Genomic DNA, 19108 nt, shown 5'->3' with positions numbered 1-19108 from the left:
GTTTAGGGGTGTCACCTCAGCCTCAGACATTGTTCAGTTAGATCTGGCGGGATGTTTCACAACTAGAATCTAATCATACATTGGCTCTTAGGTGACAAATCCTGAGGGGGCTAATAATGAGATTGCTCTGTCTTGGGGATATTCATTAACAAGATCATCATCTGTAATGAGATTATCCTGTCATCAGATAAAGTCATGATCAGTTCATGCTGTGATGAGAAAGTCCTCAGAAGTAATTAACTATGGAGGTGCAACAGGGGTAACTGTTGAGTGGCAGAAGGCCGAACAACAGTCTGGATTCAAAGCTGTGTTCCTCGTGTCCTGCAATGCTCAGTTTTAAGAATGGACCAGGGGAAACACTTCTCCAAAGGCCCTGTTGTAACACTAGTCCTGTCATTTTAAGCAATTGTTCAGCATGACTTTCAGGAACAAATGCCTCTAATATGAGAGTGCAATCACTAACTGTTTTTCATTTGGCTTCGTACGTTTGATGCCAGAAGGAATAGAAGACATTGAGATTAACAGACACACTGATCATCACAGTTATTGTATGCAGTAAGCAATAGGCAGTTATGTCACCGGAGTTCCTCACTGTTGGTATCTAGAGCTCTAATGTATAATGCATAATGTAGTGGAGAAATAACAGGAAATGTAGTCTTTTTACTTCCTCAGAATAGGGAAGTCGGGAGGAATAAGCTTCCAAATGGCTTAAGATCACTGTATCAATTTCAGGTTTTTCTTTTAATTCCAGTCGTCATCAGATGTATTTTTGGCTACATAAAAACCTTTCCAACAGTTTCCCAAACTTTTTCCAAGACTGAACAAAGATACTTCTCTATCTACCATCCAGTAGTAGGCTCTCATGCAACGCAAAGGAATGAAAAACAGGGTACCTTGAATTCTTCTCAAGCCAGAATCTGGTCAGACATGGAATAATGAGACAGATACTTGATTCATAGGTTAAAATAATCTGTTTTATTATGTAGCTAGGTAGCTTCCATATGTATGTTTTAAGAGTAGCATGATTTAATGATTACCAAAGAGGCAAAACAGGAATGAGACAACAAAAAAACACTTTGCAGCTTTTCTGAGTATTTAAAGTACTTCTCATTCATTTAATCAGTTTGGCAAAGAATTCCAATAAAGTTCTTGTAATTTCATGTTCAGGAACTATTTATTATTTGTGCAGAAAAAGATGATGTCAAGCCTAAGGCTTCAAAAATATATGTTAGTGAGTTTTGGATGAGATATTACATCTTGTATTCAAAGATTTAAGGGAAACCTCTTATTACTATGGTTTAAGAGGTTTCTTGCACCTTGCTTTGCAACATCTGATGCTGGACACAATCACAAGATACCATAATAAATCAAGTAGCTCCATGACCTCTTTATCTGCTGCATAGGTTGTTTCAGTTATATGAAAATACGATCTTCCTACAGCTTTTCTTTCTCCTATCTAGGGCAGTCTGCTTAATCTTTTTATTCTAGCTTGTTTGCCCAACAGATCTTGGATGAAATTGTGTATTTTCAGGGACTAAATAAGATTTAAAAGAACAGCTTCCCAAGTGTTGTATCTACAAAATATCTCTATAAGTATGTGTGCTATGATTCTTGTATTTTTATGGGTTTCAAGCCTCATTAAAATTAGTGTTCTGATAACCTGAAGATCTCCACACAATGTAGAACTGATGCTCCACAATATTTACAGGTTGAAAATACTTTTTAAAGTATTCTTAAAATGTAAAAGATGTCTAGACTTTTTTTCTTTTTTTCTTTTTTATTTTTTATTTTAATCTTTTTTTAATTGAGACTTGGGTAATTCTACATCTGCTCTGCTTTGTTTTCTGGGAAATCTGATGCAGCCAAATCTGTCTGTTTCCCCTCTGATCTATTTAATCATGTTTTTTATTAGAGAGTCAGGAAGTCAGTAAATTTACTGAAATTGCAACATTTTGATCAAGAGCTGGAYGTAGACAATAATAAAAAAAATTCAAGCTACTTGTAGCATTGTAGTGGGACAAACATTTAAGAGTTAATTATTTCACTACTGAGTGCTAGTTTAGAAAATCCTAGCTTAATTGCTTTATCTAGGATGGCATGATTAAAGTTTGCTTACTTCTCTTGGACGGTTTCCATGTGATTTATGAAAGGTTATGATTTTAGGCCTATGAATAAATAAATGATTTCTTTATTGGGTCTTTGCTGTGGGAGGAAGGTGAAGAGGGAAGTCAGGATCAGTGGAAGAGCTAATGAAATGTAGATTAAGATCTTAAGGAGAAATTGGAAGGAAAGAGGAAGATTTTCAAAACTACAGAGGAAGACTTTGCCAATGGTACGAAGAAATGAACCTGTTAAGTACTATGTTTCATGTCTACTTTGAGAGAAACTTGAGGAAAAAAAATCAAAATTTATTATACCATTTTTTTAGTAATGAGGAAGAAAGTTCTTTCAATACCTTATAAATCTAACTACTCCAGTGCAAACAAGTAGCTACCCCTTTATAGGCACCTCTAGACTTGCTTTGGCTGTCACTGATAAACATCAGAGTATTTAGGAACTATTTTATTTACAAATAAAGATAGAACTTCCTAGACTCCCTGGGATTTTCTACTTTTTCTATTGCCTTCTGATAAAAAAGCACATTTTTCTGACCGGCATCAAGATCAAAACTTATATTTTCAGAAAGGCAAAACATAAGAAGCTGCTTTTAAGACTCCATTCTGCATATGTATTTGTCTTCTTCACCACCAGAAGCCATCTGGATATTGCTTTGAAATAGATGGATTATGGATAAAGTTATCAGAAGAGATTAGTGCGATTAGAAAGACATTAATCCTGTCAAGAAGTAATGGTCAAGTATTAACCACCAGCAGTTGTTCCTAGAATCATGTTTGTCTTCATTCATCCCCCACCCTCCCTTGCATTCTCATTTTGTAATTGCATGCCACAGAAAAGACCTTCCTAAGCAAGTTCTCCCAGTGTGGCTGGGAAGCTCCTCTAGCAGCTACATTAGAGATGATTATATTAGAGTTGAGCAGCATGAAAGTGAAGTGCTGGCTTCACTAATGCTGCTTGATCATGCAGGCAGGCTCTCATTTACCTTTTTTTTAAGGTCAGGCACTTCAAGTTTCAAAATGGTAATAATCTTCATTTCAATAGCACCACCCATTCAATCATTTTAAAGTGCTTTTCTAATATAACCATCTATCATGTAGGACAGTAGTATTTCCATTTTACTGACAAGGAAACAGAGATAATAAGACACTTACTTAAAGATAAACAATTGTGTAGTGAAGGAACATGTGCCTGAAGTGATCTTTGCATTGGGAAGGACCATCAGCCTTTTCCTCACCTGAGCCCAACTGTATCTGCTTTTGTGACAGGCTGCTTCATTTCTGTTGAGGTACCTTTATGAAACAGTTTGCAGCAATGAAAATAGCAGACTTAYCAAATATGACAGAGAGATGAGAAACTTTCTCTGGGTCTTTCTGTATCTAGTATGATGCTTGATTTGGTTTATAGTCTCCAGAGGAGTTAAAATGATTTAAGGTAACACGAAAGAGGAATCAGAATAACTTTTGCTTTCCAGGATAAATACTCCTCTGCTTTCTTCAGCATATCTACTGAGCCAGAATACATCCAGACCTCACTGCTATCTATGACTGTGCTAAGGAAGTCTGCTGCTCTCAACACATGCCATATGAGAGTGCTTCTCTCTGTGCCACCTTCACCCTCCCCTGCTTAATGTGCTAGGTTATAGTCTGGTTTTTTTTTGCCTCTAGATGCCATGACACACTGTTCAGCAAAAATGCCTCATGCCCAGGCATATGCAAAAACAGCTGGCTAGCACATCTCTTGATCTGTGCATGCAGTACGTATTACAGACAATAAAGGGTCATGTTGGATGGAAGCCAATGCCACCTTGTGCCTCCAGTCCCATCTACCCACTTTTAAGTGATGCCCAGATTTTCCATGTGGCATTGGAATGCCCTCCCATTTGTCTAAGTGCAAAGGAAGATAAAACCCTGCAGTACTCCATGTTCACACCCCAAACTAAGCTGGATCAGATTTCTGTTGTGCACTTGAAGGAGAATGGCCCCATTTGTAAAGATAACCACTTTTTCAATGCATCACTATGTGCAGTCCACATAGGCATTAAAATGACACCTAGACTCTCTGCAAGTTTTACTTGGACTACAATAGTTTGCAGAATACCAGTATATTAACAGGCTTTTGTTGATCTGAACACAACTAAGGAACTATCATAATCTGCAAAAAGCTTGTAATCAGTTGAATGATCCCAGTGCCATCCCAAAAGTTTTCATAGGATTACAGCTGGATTTGCAAAGGAACCAAGAAGTCTAGATTCCTGCTGAAGGTCAAGGGGGCTACAAAGGCTTATCTCCTTTGAAATAATATCAGATAATAGGAAACAACATTTTTAAAGTTCAGATATCTTTGTGTAGATGAAAATAAACTGTCCTTGTACAATAAAAACAAATACAAAAGGTGGTAGCTGTTTTACAAATAGGAGTACTGCAGTAGTTTCTATATATGGTATATATATATATGTTATATATCATCTACATTATCAGCTATAAGTAGCACCTCAAACATGAATTAATCTTTCAGAGAAGCTCAGTATACTGATATTTTACAAAAGACAGTACGATCTCTTAGATGACAAGCATTGTGAAAAATTTGGCCCTTGATCTTCAAATTACAACAGAGGAACAATAAGTTAGAAAATCTAGTTGTCTGTAACATGCTAGTTGCAGAGATGGCATTTAATCTTACAGCTAGGCTGCCAGAAAAAAAATGAAACAAGTAAATCTACATTTCCAGTACACTGTAACATACAGCTTTAGAAATCAGTTTTTAAACTGATGCTTAATAAAATAGTGCAAGTTTTACTTTTACCCAAAATGTTGAGGTCTCCTTTTCCTTATTCTGTAACCGCTGTAAGCATTAATAAGAAACTGAGATGCATTGCCCAAAGCCTGCCAGGAACTCACATCACGCATTGGCTCTTCCTAGTGTGCTATAGGAAATCTGTTCTCATGGTCTAAAGTAAACAGGCAAGACTCCATTCCACTCATGTGTCCATGATCTGTGTCCAATAACAATTTCATCACTGCTCCCTCCCAAACTGTCCAATATGTAGGGCTACTGCATACACCTACGAATGCTGGAAGGAATGAACAGCAACCTTTGATCACTGAGAGATAAAGGAGATCTGAGACATTCTATTATAGCAGCATATCCAGGCTCATTTGTTGACTTTAGCTGTTCTAATAAAAGAAGGTATTCCCTAAATCCAAAGGTCAGGATACAAGTGGAAACAAATTATCTCTTAAATATGGATATAGAGCTTCATATCTGTAGAAAGAGTTGAAAGAACCAGGAATCTTAACAACATTTGACTTTTTGTTTTGACAGTTCTTTCAATTGTTTTTAAAATAAGAAAAGAACAAAAAGATTTGGAACACAAATTTGAATTCTAAACAAATGTCAGATTCATTCAGCTGTTTATGGTTTACAGATGTTTCTGTCCTTAGGAAGCATAGGAAGTAGAGACAGACCCTCAAGCTTCATATGCCATTACAGTTTCTTTTACAAACACTTTAGATAAGTATTTTAGAGCACTTAGGAGACTACAGAAAGATTCTGTTAGGTCTACGAATTACTCATACCCAATTTGTAATCACTTTGGTGCTTTCCATATTCATTCACTTTGTCACTATAGATGTCTATTGCACATCACTAGGTCTCTACCAACACTTCTTAAATAATTTGTACTGAGTTGGACCAATTTTGTCATTACGACACGTGTAACTCTGCAACCTGTTTCATTTCCCTTAAACAGTTTGTACCTTTAGGTTACACAAGTAGAGAAAACACTARAGGGATAGAAAGGAGCCATTATGGACCTGACCATTAGACTCTACATGTCTAAACACATGTCTAACTGCACGGATAATGAAGTGAAACCTGTGAAGATGTCTGAGGCACTGAGCAGGGTTTCATAATATGGTTTCCTATGAAGGTAGAATGGAATTTTCTTTGATTAGCTCAGGCAATCTCAAAACAGCATTTGGAAATTTTGGGGGGTAATTTGAGATGAGTTCTGCAATATAATAGATACGGATAATATAAAGTAATATAACTGTGTCGGGTCAGATTGCTTTCTGACTAGTTCTTCTTACCCTTGGTTAATCCTTCCCTTTCATTTTCATTCAAGTACAGTTTTGTTTTTCACTCTGTAAGTAAATATATTTATCCTATCTAGTCATCCATTTAAAGACTCGCACCTCTAGATTGACTTTCCCCTCAATAAAGATTGTACCTAACGTATCCTACAAAAGGGCTAACGGTTTGTTTTCTATTATTATTCAGGTAACAATGATAATATGGCATAATTCAGAAATGGGAAATTATACACACATTATGTTACATTCAGATACCACACAGATTTTCCCATACTAACCCAACAGAGTATTTACCTTCCTCTATTGGGGAAGATACGCTCCTGGCTGCCAGTATTTTTCTATTGGTAAGATAATATAGATAAATTAGAGAAAAAAGTCCGGATTCTAACAGTGTGAAGAAAAAGCTCTGAGCTTCTAGCAGCAATTTAATTATAGGGGAAAATACTGCTGCTTTGAAGACATTATCAAATGTTGTTCTGAGTACGATCTTCGGAGAGCCACAGGCAGCATTCTGCAGCTGCTCCTCAACACCTTGCTAAATAATACAATACTTGAATGACTGCACTTGATTATGCCCCAGATTATGTTAGCTTGCATAAGCATAACAGAAGTGCCTGGTATCCAGGAAATAATAACTGGAGGGAAGAGTTTAATTTACACACAGCATAAAAGACAAGAGACAAAACTGAGCAGAGGCTTATGTTATCTACCCTTTCCCAGTCAATCTTCATTCAAATTATGTGAATTTGTCAAGACAACGTAGAAAACAATCTCTCAGTACCAGGAATGGATTAGAAGCATTAGCACTGCACATGTTGTCATTCATGTAAAACTGGGATTATTGAGTGAATGAATTCTGGCTGGTCTCTTGGTTTAAATTTAATCATAAATGAGAAAAAGACAAATTACACAGCCTTTCAGAGATCTGTGTTTCCATTCTGAATAGATACTATAGCGACCATATCAGGCACTGATTTATATTCATGGTAGAAGATTTATATTTCAAATATCAGTACCGACCTCAGACTGTTTGAGTCAAATTTCTCATCCCTAGCGAACTGTAAGCTCATGTAGTAAAGCAGACAAATAATCCCCAGTCTGTGGTGTGTTATCAGTTTCATCCACAGCTGACAACAAGCAAAGCAGTGCATGACAGAATTTATCCAMGCTGATAGTCTATCTCACCACATCTTTTTAACCAAACCCTAAACTCTCAAGGAATATGCTGTTGCTATGAAGTTATTTAGGGCATGTCTGCACAGATGATTGCAGACAGCCATGAGCTCGAGCTGTCTCTGCTCTGAGCTGCCAAGACTAGTCTGCAAGCCATATAGCCACATTAGTCCTTTGCATATGAGCTTGGGCACAAAGCCACACTAATGCGGCTGTACGGCTTCCGGCATAGAGCTGGCATGTGTCTGCCAAGCTCGGTTCATGAGCTAAGTGTGCCCACATCTGCTTGCACCCAGTGTACCTCCACATCCTTTTACAGAGTTTATACAACTATAAATTCTTCAAATTTAATTAATGAGTCCTGAAAAGCAAAATTTGATACAGCACAGTAGAGCTGAACTACAACTGAATCCCATTAAAACAGAAAGACAAAGAAAGAGCAATATTTTTCATTAGCGGGACGTTAAAATGCCAATGCTTTCCCAAACAAGAGTGCTGAGAAAGAACATTATATGGAGAAAAAAGGTACTTTAATGGAGTAATTTCCTAATTAAACACTAGGTTTTAACAGGATTCCTGATGACCCAATCAGGAATCYGAGCAGAAGGATAAGGGATTACCAGAACTGATGGTATTATAGACAGGAATCCCCTTGAAGGAGGACAGTTCTTATATTTAGCAAATCATATTTGATTCAGTCAACAAAAACCCAACAGTATCAATATTTTCTTCCTATCCTCAAACAAACCTTCAGCTAAATATTGATTTTTATTAGCATATGTTTGTTTGTATCAGGCACCGCATACCTGGAGGAATTAGCTTTATAATTTATCAAAATCCAGGTCAGATCAGCTGAGGAAACAATCTTTTTTTAACAGATTCTGCACATGGAAAAGGATCAAATCTCTGTTGTGCACTTCTTAAATATCTAGAAAACTATTAATGGTAAATAAAAAAACCTCTAATAATTAGTTCTAAGGTTAAATGAAACAAACTGCTCTCTCTAAAAGCACTATTCATTGGAGTTACAAGCACATTTAAAACAAATCTAAGGCAGCTAGATAGTTAAATTCTGTCCCGACAATTCTTTCCCACAAGTAGTCTCACTGCTCACTACCAGTAATAGTCTTGGAAATCTAGACCATGTATTTGTCATCAGATAAAAGTCTTAATCACATAAACAAGAGGGTATTGAAGTAAAGGACCCTGCTTTCTATTGCCTATATAGAAATACATTTTAAATCAATACAAAGAACTGAATAGGTCAAATTTTCTGCTAGTGTAATCTATGTAGCTCTGTTTTTAGCTGGCTTTTCTGGAGACACATGGCTTATGCAGTACAGCTGTGTATATGTGTCATGGCAGGGGCCTTGCTAATAACATCTTAATTCATTTTTCTGTTAAATGATATGGAGAGGGTGGATGTCTCAGAAGGAGAGAATTAAGTTCTTGTAAGGTCTGTGAAACTGTATGGCTAAATACAGGTCAGAAACCATCTATGTGCTTCTACTGCTATCTTGATGCAAGAACCCATGGGCTGCAAGCCCTATCTCCTCCCCAGCTTGCCTTACAGATCTGCAGCACACACATTTTGCAATTCATCTTCGAAGATGCAGGTAGTCTGATGAAAGTGATATATTCTACATGCACAGAGAGCTCTACGACATTCACACTGTGAAGTCAGACTTCTTCCACTACAGAGTCATTGGCACATGTGCAATTTGAACAGAAAAGGAGACTCAAACTTCCTTTTTGGGGTAGACACTACAGTGTAAGCTCTCTGCCTGCTAGAAAGAATCCATACTGGAAAGAAGCATTATAAAAGCCTCAGCAGTGGTAAATTTTTCAGTCACTGTTGTTTCTTCAGAACATCAGTCACAACAAGATATGAAGTTGTAGAAAATCAGGTTTCAGTAACAGCCTCCTCAAATACTTCTTTAGTCAATGCATTTATGCTTATTAAAGTTCTGGCCCACTGGAATTAGCAAAGTATGAAACTGGTARCATGAGGTGAAGATCACAGGGCAGGGGAAGGGCACAAGGACAAAGACACCCCAAAGGGAGCCAACAGCACATGARTTGCTGTGCAGTAACTGCCAGTGTTCCCGGCCTGTGTTCAAGCCAGACTTTGTGGATTATCACTGCTGCTGGCACAGGGAATATTTGGCCAAAGTGTTTGTATTATCTTTAGCAAAGGTGAGATGATTTTGATGGGAAACTTGAGTGTTTGTTTCTCTCTCAGCTTTTTTGCTTAGTGTGGCRCACAAGGACATTGACATTAGATTTAATTGTTTCAAGCACTAAAAAAATTGAGAAATTAAAGGGTTGCCCAGATATACCAGACAATCAGTTTTTCTTGACAACATAAAGGATATATGCAACATGAAAGTTGTAAGTAAATATGCTCAAAGAGAGTAGAGATTTTCTTATTTTCTGGGAGRGTAACACTGTGTTAGAAAATGCATCAGATAGCCTCTGAAACTAAATCCTTACTGCAATGAAATGACYAAACACCTCTGTAGCCACTCGGGTTTTCTTAGTCTTCTAGACAGAGCCATCTCCTGGCTAGAGGATGTAATACAGCACTGAGCCTACACCTGTCAAGGAATTGCTTAGATAGGAAGAAATGAGACTTAACAAATTTGAGTACCTTTGACCAGCTGATCAGCAGGTGCAGATCAGTATATCTGAGTATCTAGACTTGTTTTAAGCATATCAGAAGATTCAGTGAAGGATGGACTGAAAGAGGATGTATTTCTGTCACTGCCAAGTTTGTGTGTGCTTACTTGAAAAACTAAGGTATTTGTTGAAGTATTTTGAAAATAATGGAGGAACTATATTTGTTATTATTTGCACTGCAGTAGTCATCAAATGAGGATCAAGGCCTCTGCCCCAAAGAACAGAAGTCAAGGAAATTTAGCTCTTCCACAGCAGATCTTTCAGACTTGTTGAGGGGATCTCCCTGTCAAACTGCTGTAAGAGCTCAGGCAGAGTCTGTGCATGYATGGGCATTTAGATTTGGCTCCCGCTCTCTCTGTGCTTTCTTAATACTCCTAGGTTTAAAAATAGTACCCTATGTGTATATACATAATAAGCACTGTATATCTGGTAACAGTAGGGTCTGAAATTGGACCTTGGAACATTCCTCTTATTCCTAGGACAGATTACAAAACCTGTCAGACTATTTCTTACCGTATTTTATTCACATTCTATATTATATTCTCACACCTGGCATGTATTTCTCAAAAAGTCTGGACCCTTCTTTCTAATGTTTTCACATCATGAATAGGAAACTTAAATAGACACATATGATCTATTTAATTCCAAGCATATACAGAGCTTAGTCTTACTTCATGACAATGCTGGCAACTAAAAGATTAAGCCAACAGAGAGGAAGATCCATTTCCTATGAAATACAAACTATTTTATGATTCTACCCCTTATCTTCTTCCCTCTAAACTGCCTCAAAAAAATTTGCAGTAACTTGCCCATTTTRCATTATTTGCTAATTTCAATGTATTCAGACTGTGATTCCAGAAGAATCTTAATTTCATTTTTTTTAACTTAAGAATTTTAATATTTAGGCATTGTTTCTGTCCATCTTGTGATGCAAGTCTTTTTCTCAATTTCCCTGATACTGTACAGAATAATAAAACAACGGAAGACCCCTAAAGTAGATTCCTTTTGGTGCACTGTGTCCGGCTGTATGGTTTCTCTTTAAAGATATTTATTTTGCATGCACTCGCATGCACACACACACACATGCTAAGGAAAGTGACATATGCTGTTAGTTCAAGCTTTATTCCACCTTTCTGCTAGTAACTCACCATCCTGACCTGGAACTACTACTAGAGTGAGATTTTTTGTGTCTTCTCAATTCTGAAGGCAAAGGCAAATAAACAGTGTTCATGTGAACCAATGTGTCATATGATCTAAATGGCCAGTTGACTGGAATTACTGAGAATTTTGCAAATTCCCATGTTTTATGGATTCTCACAATGGACAGTGATGAGCACTTTCTTTCAGGGTCATGGTGGTGGTGTGAATCCTCTGGTAAGAAAACTGACTTAGAGTATGCGCTCCAGACTTGCCTAAATCTGAAGAAGTTCAAATCACTTCTTTTGTATCTTATAGAATTGTCCGAAGCGATGTGGATGGGGACATCTTCCACCATGTTGGCAAAAGCTCTGCTGAAACAATATTAACCTCTATCCTTAGTAAAAGTCCGTGTCACCACCAAAACCAAAAGCTTATGTAAGGCTCAAACTGGCAGGCTAGTTTTACTGGTGATTGATTTTTCAAGATTTTTGTCTGTGGGAAAAGGTGTTAGGAGACATCAGGAGCAGAGACAGGATCACTGGGAACATGGAACAGACTAGTAAAATTTGAGATACAGCATTTCTGGGTATTGTGACTGAATTACATAAGATAAGGGAACTACATGTTGAAGAAACAGTCTTCTGTTGTTTGACTAAMTTCTCCTGCAGGCAAGAAACTTTTTAAATAAACAAAGATACCTGATGCTGTCATTACTTTCTCCTTCCTAATGGAGACAACCTGCAAAATTCCTATTTACTATCTAACTATATAGCCATCTAGTCAAATGAGGTATAGTACAAACCTGCAAGATAAACTCTGGACTTGCAAATAGGGTATTTCGGATTGAACACCTCTCTTAATTCTCCTTTCCTCTCATCTTTCTTTTTCTTTACAGATAATTTTGTACTTCTTAAATGAAAAAAATTGCACTAACTTCATCTGGGGCATAAGATCAGAGGTTTTTTTCAGGATGCTATATCCCTGGCTTTTATAAACAACAACACTGCGTATTTATAATATAAACTTGGTATTGCTCCCACAGTGCAGGCTRAGAATATTCTTATTCCAAGAAGAAATTTAGTTTAAGTAGATTGTTAAAAAACAGCCTTTGTTTACTAAATTTATGAACACTATGTGTGGGAAATATTGTACTTATTATTAAAAAAAAGCACAGTATGGAGATGCATTTACATTTAGTGTATCTTTTGTTTGCAAAAACAACTGAAATGTCAGCAGGCAACAGAATTAGTCTGTGGTATAGAGAGACTGACTCATACTCTCTTGCAAGGACAGCTAATCCTTTTGAAGATCCCTTCACTAAGTTTCTTCTCATTCTTCTTCAGAGAGTGAAGTTCATCTTTTCTAATAGTACAGCCCAGAGATTTGTTCCTGACTTATCCGTAGATAACCTATAGCTACCACAGGCTGTGTCAGAGCAGCTTTTCATCTGGTGCTGCTTCTTCTCCTGGCATCTCTAATAAAAAGTGGGGATCGAAAGAACTGTAAATTTTAGGGAAGGACATGTGACTTATCTCCAACCCTTTCCTGTCCTTATTACATTGCTTCCTCATATGAGTTTCTTGTTTTCCTTGGAAAACTCTTCTCTGACATCTCAAAAAAATCTCAACATATATTGTCTTGATTTTCTCTAGCTGCATGGAACAGAACCAAGACCTACACCATTAATTCTGTCATCAATGAAAATAGTGGTGTTCTACCTTTAACATAATAAAGAATCACCAAAATACATAGGAGAAAAGCCATGGCAAACGTCGCAGATTACCATCAGACTAGCATGTATTTGGTATAAATGAGTGATCTGCTATTAATATTTATGTGTGGAAAAGTCTGTAACACATATAATACACAAGTATGAAAGGCATACTAACTGCTTATTTTCTTTAGTTTTATTTCCATCATGTTCACTGCAACACATACATTAGTGTGCTGCTCTCTACATACTGYATTGTATTGCACATTTGCCTATATTAACTGGTACACTGGAGGTAAAGGCATCCRATGTAAGTTTACATAACTCTATTCTAATAGTCAAATAGATGCTAACTTTTTTAGTTTCCCATACAATTACTTCTTATCTCTAAAATACATTCCAGTAGGAAAAAAAATGGTTTGAGATTTGAGAACCCAGTTCTTCCCAATGACTTGTCTGATTTATTTTAGTGTGCCTTGCTGAAGGTCTTATTTGAGCCACTTAGCTAGTGCTGCTGTCAAAGATTCACATCTACTTTAAAAAGTCTATTGTTACTTCCAGTTACTTTCTGCCATTTTACTGAAGCTGTTTATACTTTACAGTGACATTTAAARTGAAATAAAGACATATAAGAAAAACAACATATTCACCTAGGACCATTAAATGAAAAGTGTATTTCATGAATTCCTGGATGAGAAAAATATAATATTTCAAGACCATAACCAACCCAGTATTGCATTTTGAAAAGTGAATTATAGTCTCATTTTCAATGCTTATATTCCAGCTGAAGTCAGACATAATTTTTTTCAGCAGAAACATTTTTTCTGCTCAATATTCATCATAATGCAGCAAATCTCCCAAAATACTACAGAAGATTATAAATTAATGGTGCCATTTCATCATATTTGTAAGGAGTATTATTTCAATTATTTTGATTTAAGGGAGGCTTTTTTGGTATGCTGTATTATTTATTCCATACCTTTAACTTTCAGTTAGCTTCAAGGAAAAAGTTCTCCCATTAAAATTAAGGAAGAAAACATCAATTAAAAAATGTTGTTTTTAAGTAAGTACTACCCATATGAGGGATTGTGGCAAAATTTTTGCATTGATTATGAAATATTCAGAGCTCTATTATARATATAAATGTGCAGCTATCAGTAGTGGTCTTGGCACTTTGATATTAACTCAATTAAAATCAAAATAGTGGTCATGATATTCCTTATTTTGGAAATTTCAAAAGTTATTGGAACAATCTTTGTCCTCTCTTACCTTGAGACAACCAGTGGGAGAATCAACATTTTCAGCATCCTCATCAGTAATTCCCCAGGGAACTGGAAATAACTAATCTCCTACAAATACAGAGAGAGATGTTTATTGTTTTAAGATAAGGAATATATGTCTTCCTAAGTTCTGCAACAGCTGTGGGTCAAGTGATATGATGAGATAATATTTGTGAAATCTGCAACTCCGGTATACAAGGYGGCAAAAACAGTAGGCTTTAAAAGATTGCTTTAAAATTAATTAGATTACATACAGTGTTGTAATTCAACCAAACCAAACTGCATTGTTCATCCCTTTGCAAAAGCAGGAAAAAATGCAATACGCCATCTCTTGAGGACTACTGTTACGAGGTTCGTCCATATAATCCCTTCCTTCTGCATTTTGCATGTTTTGCTACATGTGTAAGAAACTACAGCTTGGACACAAAAAAAATCAGATTGAGTTTAGTGGTAGCAGTACATAGAATGGTTTTAGTTATCACATTTACTTAGTGCCATATTTTTTCAATTGAGATTTGTATTTTCTTCTGAGAAGGAAAATGTATTAGCAATGCATATTGCCATGCCTATCTAGTCTGTTAGACTATTACAGCAGTAAGAAATGAGTACCTGCAAAGAGATTAGCTGGAGTATGGTGAAGCAGAAATCCCCAAGCTACTTAATAACATAGTCTACAATGGTGGGAAATCCCAAATCGATTAATGTGAAATACTACTGGTGTAATACAAACATCTGGACTTCTGTATAGACGAAGGATAAAATTATTCCCAGTGTTTTGTTAAGACACACGCTCCAAAGTAATGTAAAATCTGATGGAATATATTGTGCTACCAGTTTTTACCAGGSAATTTTCTAAACATATATATTATAGGCTATGTTTCATCCAGTTTAAGCACTCAGTATTATTATCTATACTTGCAACACTATAAAGTGGTTATGCTAGACTTACTAGATATCTTAAAGACTGGAACTGTATGACTTTYTAGGACTTATGTTTTGAAAATATGTGAAAGGACTCAAAAGAACGGTGTAGATTACTGTAGAAGTTTTAACGAATACTCATACGTGTTTTTTTATCTTGAAAAGTCCATTCTGAAGTTCCTCAAGTTGCTAATGCCTTTAGTTACCTAAGTACAGTGTTTTCTCCGCAGCGACACTCCGTCACGCCACACGTACCTGCTGAGACAGCCGCCTCGTCCTCAGGAAGAATCCAAGAAGACAGCCCACCGTGACCGACAGCACCGAGAGAATGAGCAGACCATTTCTTTTACAGACATCCTTGACCCGGGCAAGGATTGCATCGAGAGCCACCGCCATGCTGCCCTGGGTGCTCTTTGGGGAAAAATCAGCATTCCCCGGGGCRAGACTTCGCCAGCTCCTCCGGCCGGAGGGGACCGCTCTGCCTCTGCACAGATCAGATCAAAGCACCCCCAGCGCTGCGTAGCTGGCCTGCAAGGTCACCCCTCTGCCAATAGCCACCAAGCAAGCAGCTGGCATTATTGTTCCAAATTAATACCGACAATCCTATTACTGAATACATCATTAAGAACCTGGAAGGAGATTAGRGGAGCTCTAGAAAACTGGAACAGAATGCAGTAGTATGGCTAAAAGCAGCCTGCTTCCGAACAAAGTGACACTCGGGGAGAGCGGTAACGCTCGCGCGCGTTCCCCCGTATTCCCGGTTTGGGGTCTGAACAGCCAAAGCTAACCAGGGAACGAACAGCGGGCGTTACGCCTCTGAGGTGCTAAAAGCCATGTTACCRCGTAGCTCCTCTGAAGGGCAGCGCAGGTAAGATTTGGAGCTGGACTATCACAACAGGGCAAGCTAGGTGAAACTAGGCTTCATTAACTAAAGCAGGCTCTTTATTTATTTATTTTTCTTAGTAAATAGGAATATAAAAGAAATTGAATGTATAGAATAAGAGGCCTGTATGAGATAGGAATTACCACTACCCTGGGACCTAAAAGCACACTCCCTGGTGTTTGGCATTTATCACCTGGGAAGTGAAATGATTTCACTTTTTCCTCCTGCTGCTACGTTGGTTAGAGTAGGGCCAATTTACTTTCAGAGGATAATCAGATTAAGCCACGTGGATTGCTTTCCTTTCCTTCGCCCTGCCTGCACTCGGTCCAAACACTGATTTTTCTAATGAGTATCTGATAAAAAATACACTACTGTAACTATTCACTACGCCACATTTTCTTAAAGAAATGTTACCGTTGTGTCTGGGTTAGTATTCTAGCATTATTATTTTTATGGAAAAAATATTCCATACTCTACAATAGATTTGGGTGTTTATCATGCTGGTTTTACGCAGTATATGTGAGCAGATGCTCGTAGAAGAGCACAGGAGAAACAGAGAAGTTTTCTTCAGGAGGCCGTGGATGCTCTGTGGTCGATGAGCCGTACGGGCACCCACCAAAAGAGGAGGAGAGAGGAAAACGCCGGACTCCCCAGGCGGAGTGAGTAGGAGGGCTGCCCCGAGGAGAGCGTTTAAGCACATAAAATTACGTTAGCGCTAGTGCAAACGAGCCGCCGCCGCGCTTCCACCGCGGCCGCCGGGCAGCCGCGGGCGGAGCCGCCCGGAGCCGGGGGAGCCGCGGCGGAGGCGGCGCTGGCCCCGTCGCCGGCCCCTGGGCGGGCGGTGCGTCGCGGCGGGTCACGCGAGCATCATGGCGGCGCGGCAGCTGCTGCTGAGGCGGGGGGCGGCGGCGGGAGCGCCGCGGGGCTACTGCAGCGCCGAGTACCTGCACCGCAGCATCGTGCCCACCATGCACTACCAGAAGAGCCTGCCCAGGTGCCGCGGGGCACCCGCCGGGCCCCCTCGGGGCCGGCCTGAGGAGCGGGGAAGGGCTCCGCAGCGGGTGCGGGGTGGGAGGAGATGTGCGGGGTTGGGGGCGCGCGCGGCGGCGGGAGTGTGTGTGTGKGGGGGGCGCAGTAACGGCTCGCCGCGACCGTTACTGCCGGCGGCGCGCGCGCGCGGGCGGCCGTGTGGGGCCGGCGAGCGGCCCGGCGGAGAGGAGCGGAGCAGAAACGAAACTCCCCGTAGCCCTGCTGCGTGTCCTTGTGTACTTCCCTGCGTGCACTTTTCACAAATCTCAGACGAGGAAATCATAGACCCCCTCCCAAAACAAAACAAAAAACCGCCAGAGCTGTGGCTCTAGCACCGATGCTATTGAAACATCTTGTGAAGTGAGTTTTTTGGGCGTAATAGGATTATTTTATATTGAGGGGAAGGTTGCAAAGGCATTGATTAGGAAACCGGTAAGAAAAGGCAGGTGTTCAGGACCTAGCAGTGAGGCCTGGGTACAGGAGGTGGCTACCAAGCTAAACTTTGTTGTTAAATTTTCTTGCTTGAAACAATTCCTGGCTTTCTGTATTGCCTGTAAGCTACTGAGAGTTTTCACTGTAATAACAAGTTGTTCCAGTTAGATTTTCACCGTTTTTCTTACCAAAAGAACTTTATGCAGGGATGATGTATGTCTTATCTATTTCCTTTCTTCCCCTCCTCCTCTTCCACAGGTAACTTTAAGACCTTTGGATAATATGGGGTATTATACTATAGGATAAATATAATTCCTATAATAAAAAATAGGAAAGAGAGACTAATGTGTAAGAAATGGGTTTTTGTTAGTACTATTGCTCCTAAAGTGTGTGTGTCTACATTTCCCCCTTCCTTCAGACTGCCCATTCCCAAACTAGAAGATACAATAAGGAGATATCTGAATGCCCAAAAACCTCTTTTGAACGATGACCAGTTCAGGTATGGACAAACAAAATACACACATTGCAGTATCTTTTGCTGCTTCAAAGCTGAGTATTAAGTATCAAAAATAAGAYTTGTGATAGCCTTTTGCCTGGTTTATTGGTTGCTTTAGGAAAACGGAAGAACTTGCTCAGCACTTTGAAAAAGGAATTGGAAGACAGCTGCAYGAGCAACTAGTTGCTCAAGACAATCAGAACAAGCATACTAGTTACATCACAGGTATGTTGGCCTACAGGATACAGAAAAAGTCTTCAGATCATCATGTTTGCTAACAGGCAGTTCATAATACTGGAGAGAAAATAGGTTGCAGTTCAGGCTGTCTGTTGCATAAACTTGGAATAACAAGCTGTGAAGACCAGCTGTGGCAGTATTTGACTAAATTACGAGTGCCTCTGTGGTGGACAGAAGACTGCCTTCTTGTAATCTTTGTGTGCCAGAATTCTGCAGGACAGTCTACTGTTGTTTAAAAAGAATTCTGATCCTAAAGATTTTTTCCCCTTTTTAAATAAAGAATTTTAAAGCCACTAGCAAAATAYAGTAAAATGCTGTGGGATAAAAGCAATGGGAGTGGTGAACCACAATCCTTAATACTTTTCTTTTTTCAAACAAAGTGATTACCTGGAAATATACTTCTGTAATCTGATCACTTTGTTGAAAAATAGAATTTTTCTATGGCATATAGTATTATTTCTAGCTTATTCATTTGTAGTGGAACATCATGCATTCTGCAGTGCCTTTGTAAATGGGGAAATAGTTAAAATCGCTGTGAGTTCTTATGTTAAAATATCTTTTTTTAAGGGTAGAGACTTTAAGCGTAGGATGGACGGCTTAGTAGGAATATTCTGTAAGCACAGTTTCTTGTGAAAATTGTCTCATAATGCTGGTATAAGAGATGGATGGACAGTGAAGAAAGTATTTTTTCATGACTTACTGTATTTAAATTCGAGTTTGCAGTGGTTATCTTTTTTCTTTTTTTTCCCCATTACTATTTATGTTTAGGTTAATAGAGGAGCTTAACTCTAGTTACTCCTTTAAGGAAACTACATCAATTTCCTTCAAATAATTTCAAGTTATTTAGCAAGAAAACTGAACTTTGGGAGGCAGAAGAGGACAGTGCTCCAAACTTAACCAAAAAAAAAAAAAAAAAAA

At 38.6% G+C, this 19108-nt stretch overlaps 2 protein-coding genes across 3 annotated transcripts in view; one reads left to right on the top strand and one right to left on the bottom strand.

The window, feature by feature from the left end:
* SLC1A7 (solute carrier family 1 member 7) overlaps positions 1-15509 on the bottom strand; it is a 52570-nt gene extending 37061 nt beyond the window's left edge. Inside the window, exons 1-2 of one of the 2 annotated variants that reach the window (XM_085308016.1) lie at positions 15369-15509; positions 14182-14261 (exon numbers count right to left, since the gene is read on the bottom strand). In XM_085308016.1, coding sequence (XP_085164142.1) covers positions 14182-14261; positions 15369-15509 — 221 coding nt within the window. The remainder of the gene's footprint in view (positions 1-14181; positions 14262-15368) is intronic. The other variant, XM_085308018.1, reaches the window with a different exon arrangement.
* A 1341-nt stretch (positions 15510-16850) lies between these two features.
* The window catches only part of CPT2 (carnitine palmitoyltransferase 2), a 7320-nt gene continuing 5062 nt past the window's right edge, over positions 16851-19108 (top strand). Inside the window, exons 1-3 of the mRNA XM_085308008.1 lie at positions 16851-16990; positions 17876-17956; positions 18072-18178. Of these exons, the coding sequence (XP_085164134.1) occupies positions 16866-16990; positions 17876-17956; positions 18072-18178 (313 nt within the window). The 5' untranslated portion in view covers positions 16851-16865. The remainder of the gene's footprint in view (positions 16991-17875; positions 17957-18071; positions 18179-19108) is intronic.

Source organism: Rhea americana, unplaced genomic scaffold (assembly GCF_003343005.1).
Source record: "Rhea americana isolate MKP2758 unplaced genomic scaffold, rheAme1 scaffold_27, whole genome shotgun sequence".
NCBI classification, from domain to species: Eukaryota; Metazoa; Chordata; class Aves; order Rheiformes; family Rheidae; genus Rhea; species Rhea americana.
The sequence above is the reverse complement of the archived record's forward strand: the minus strand, read 5'-3'. Positions and strand labels throughout refer to the sequence as shown.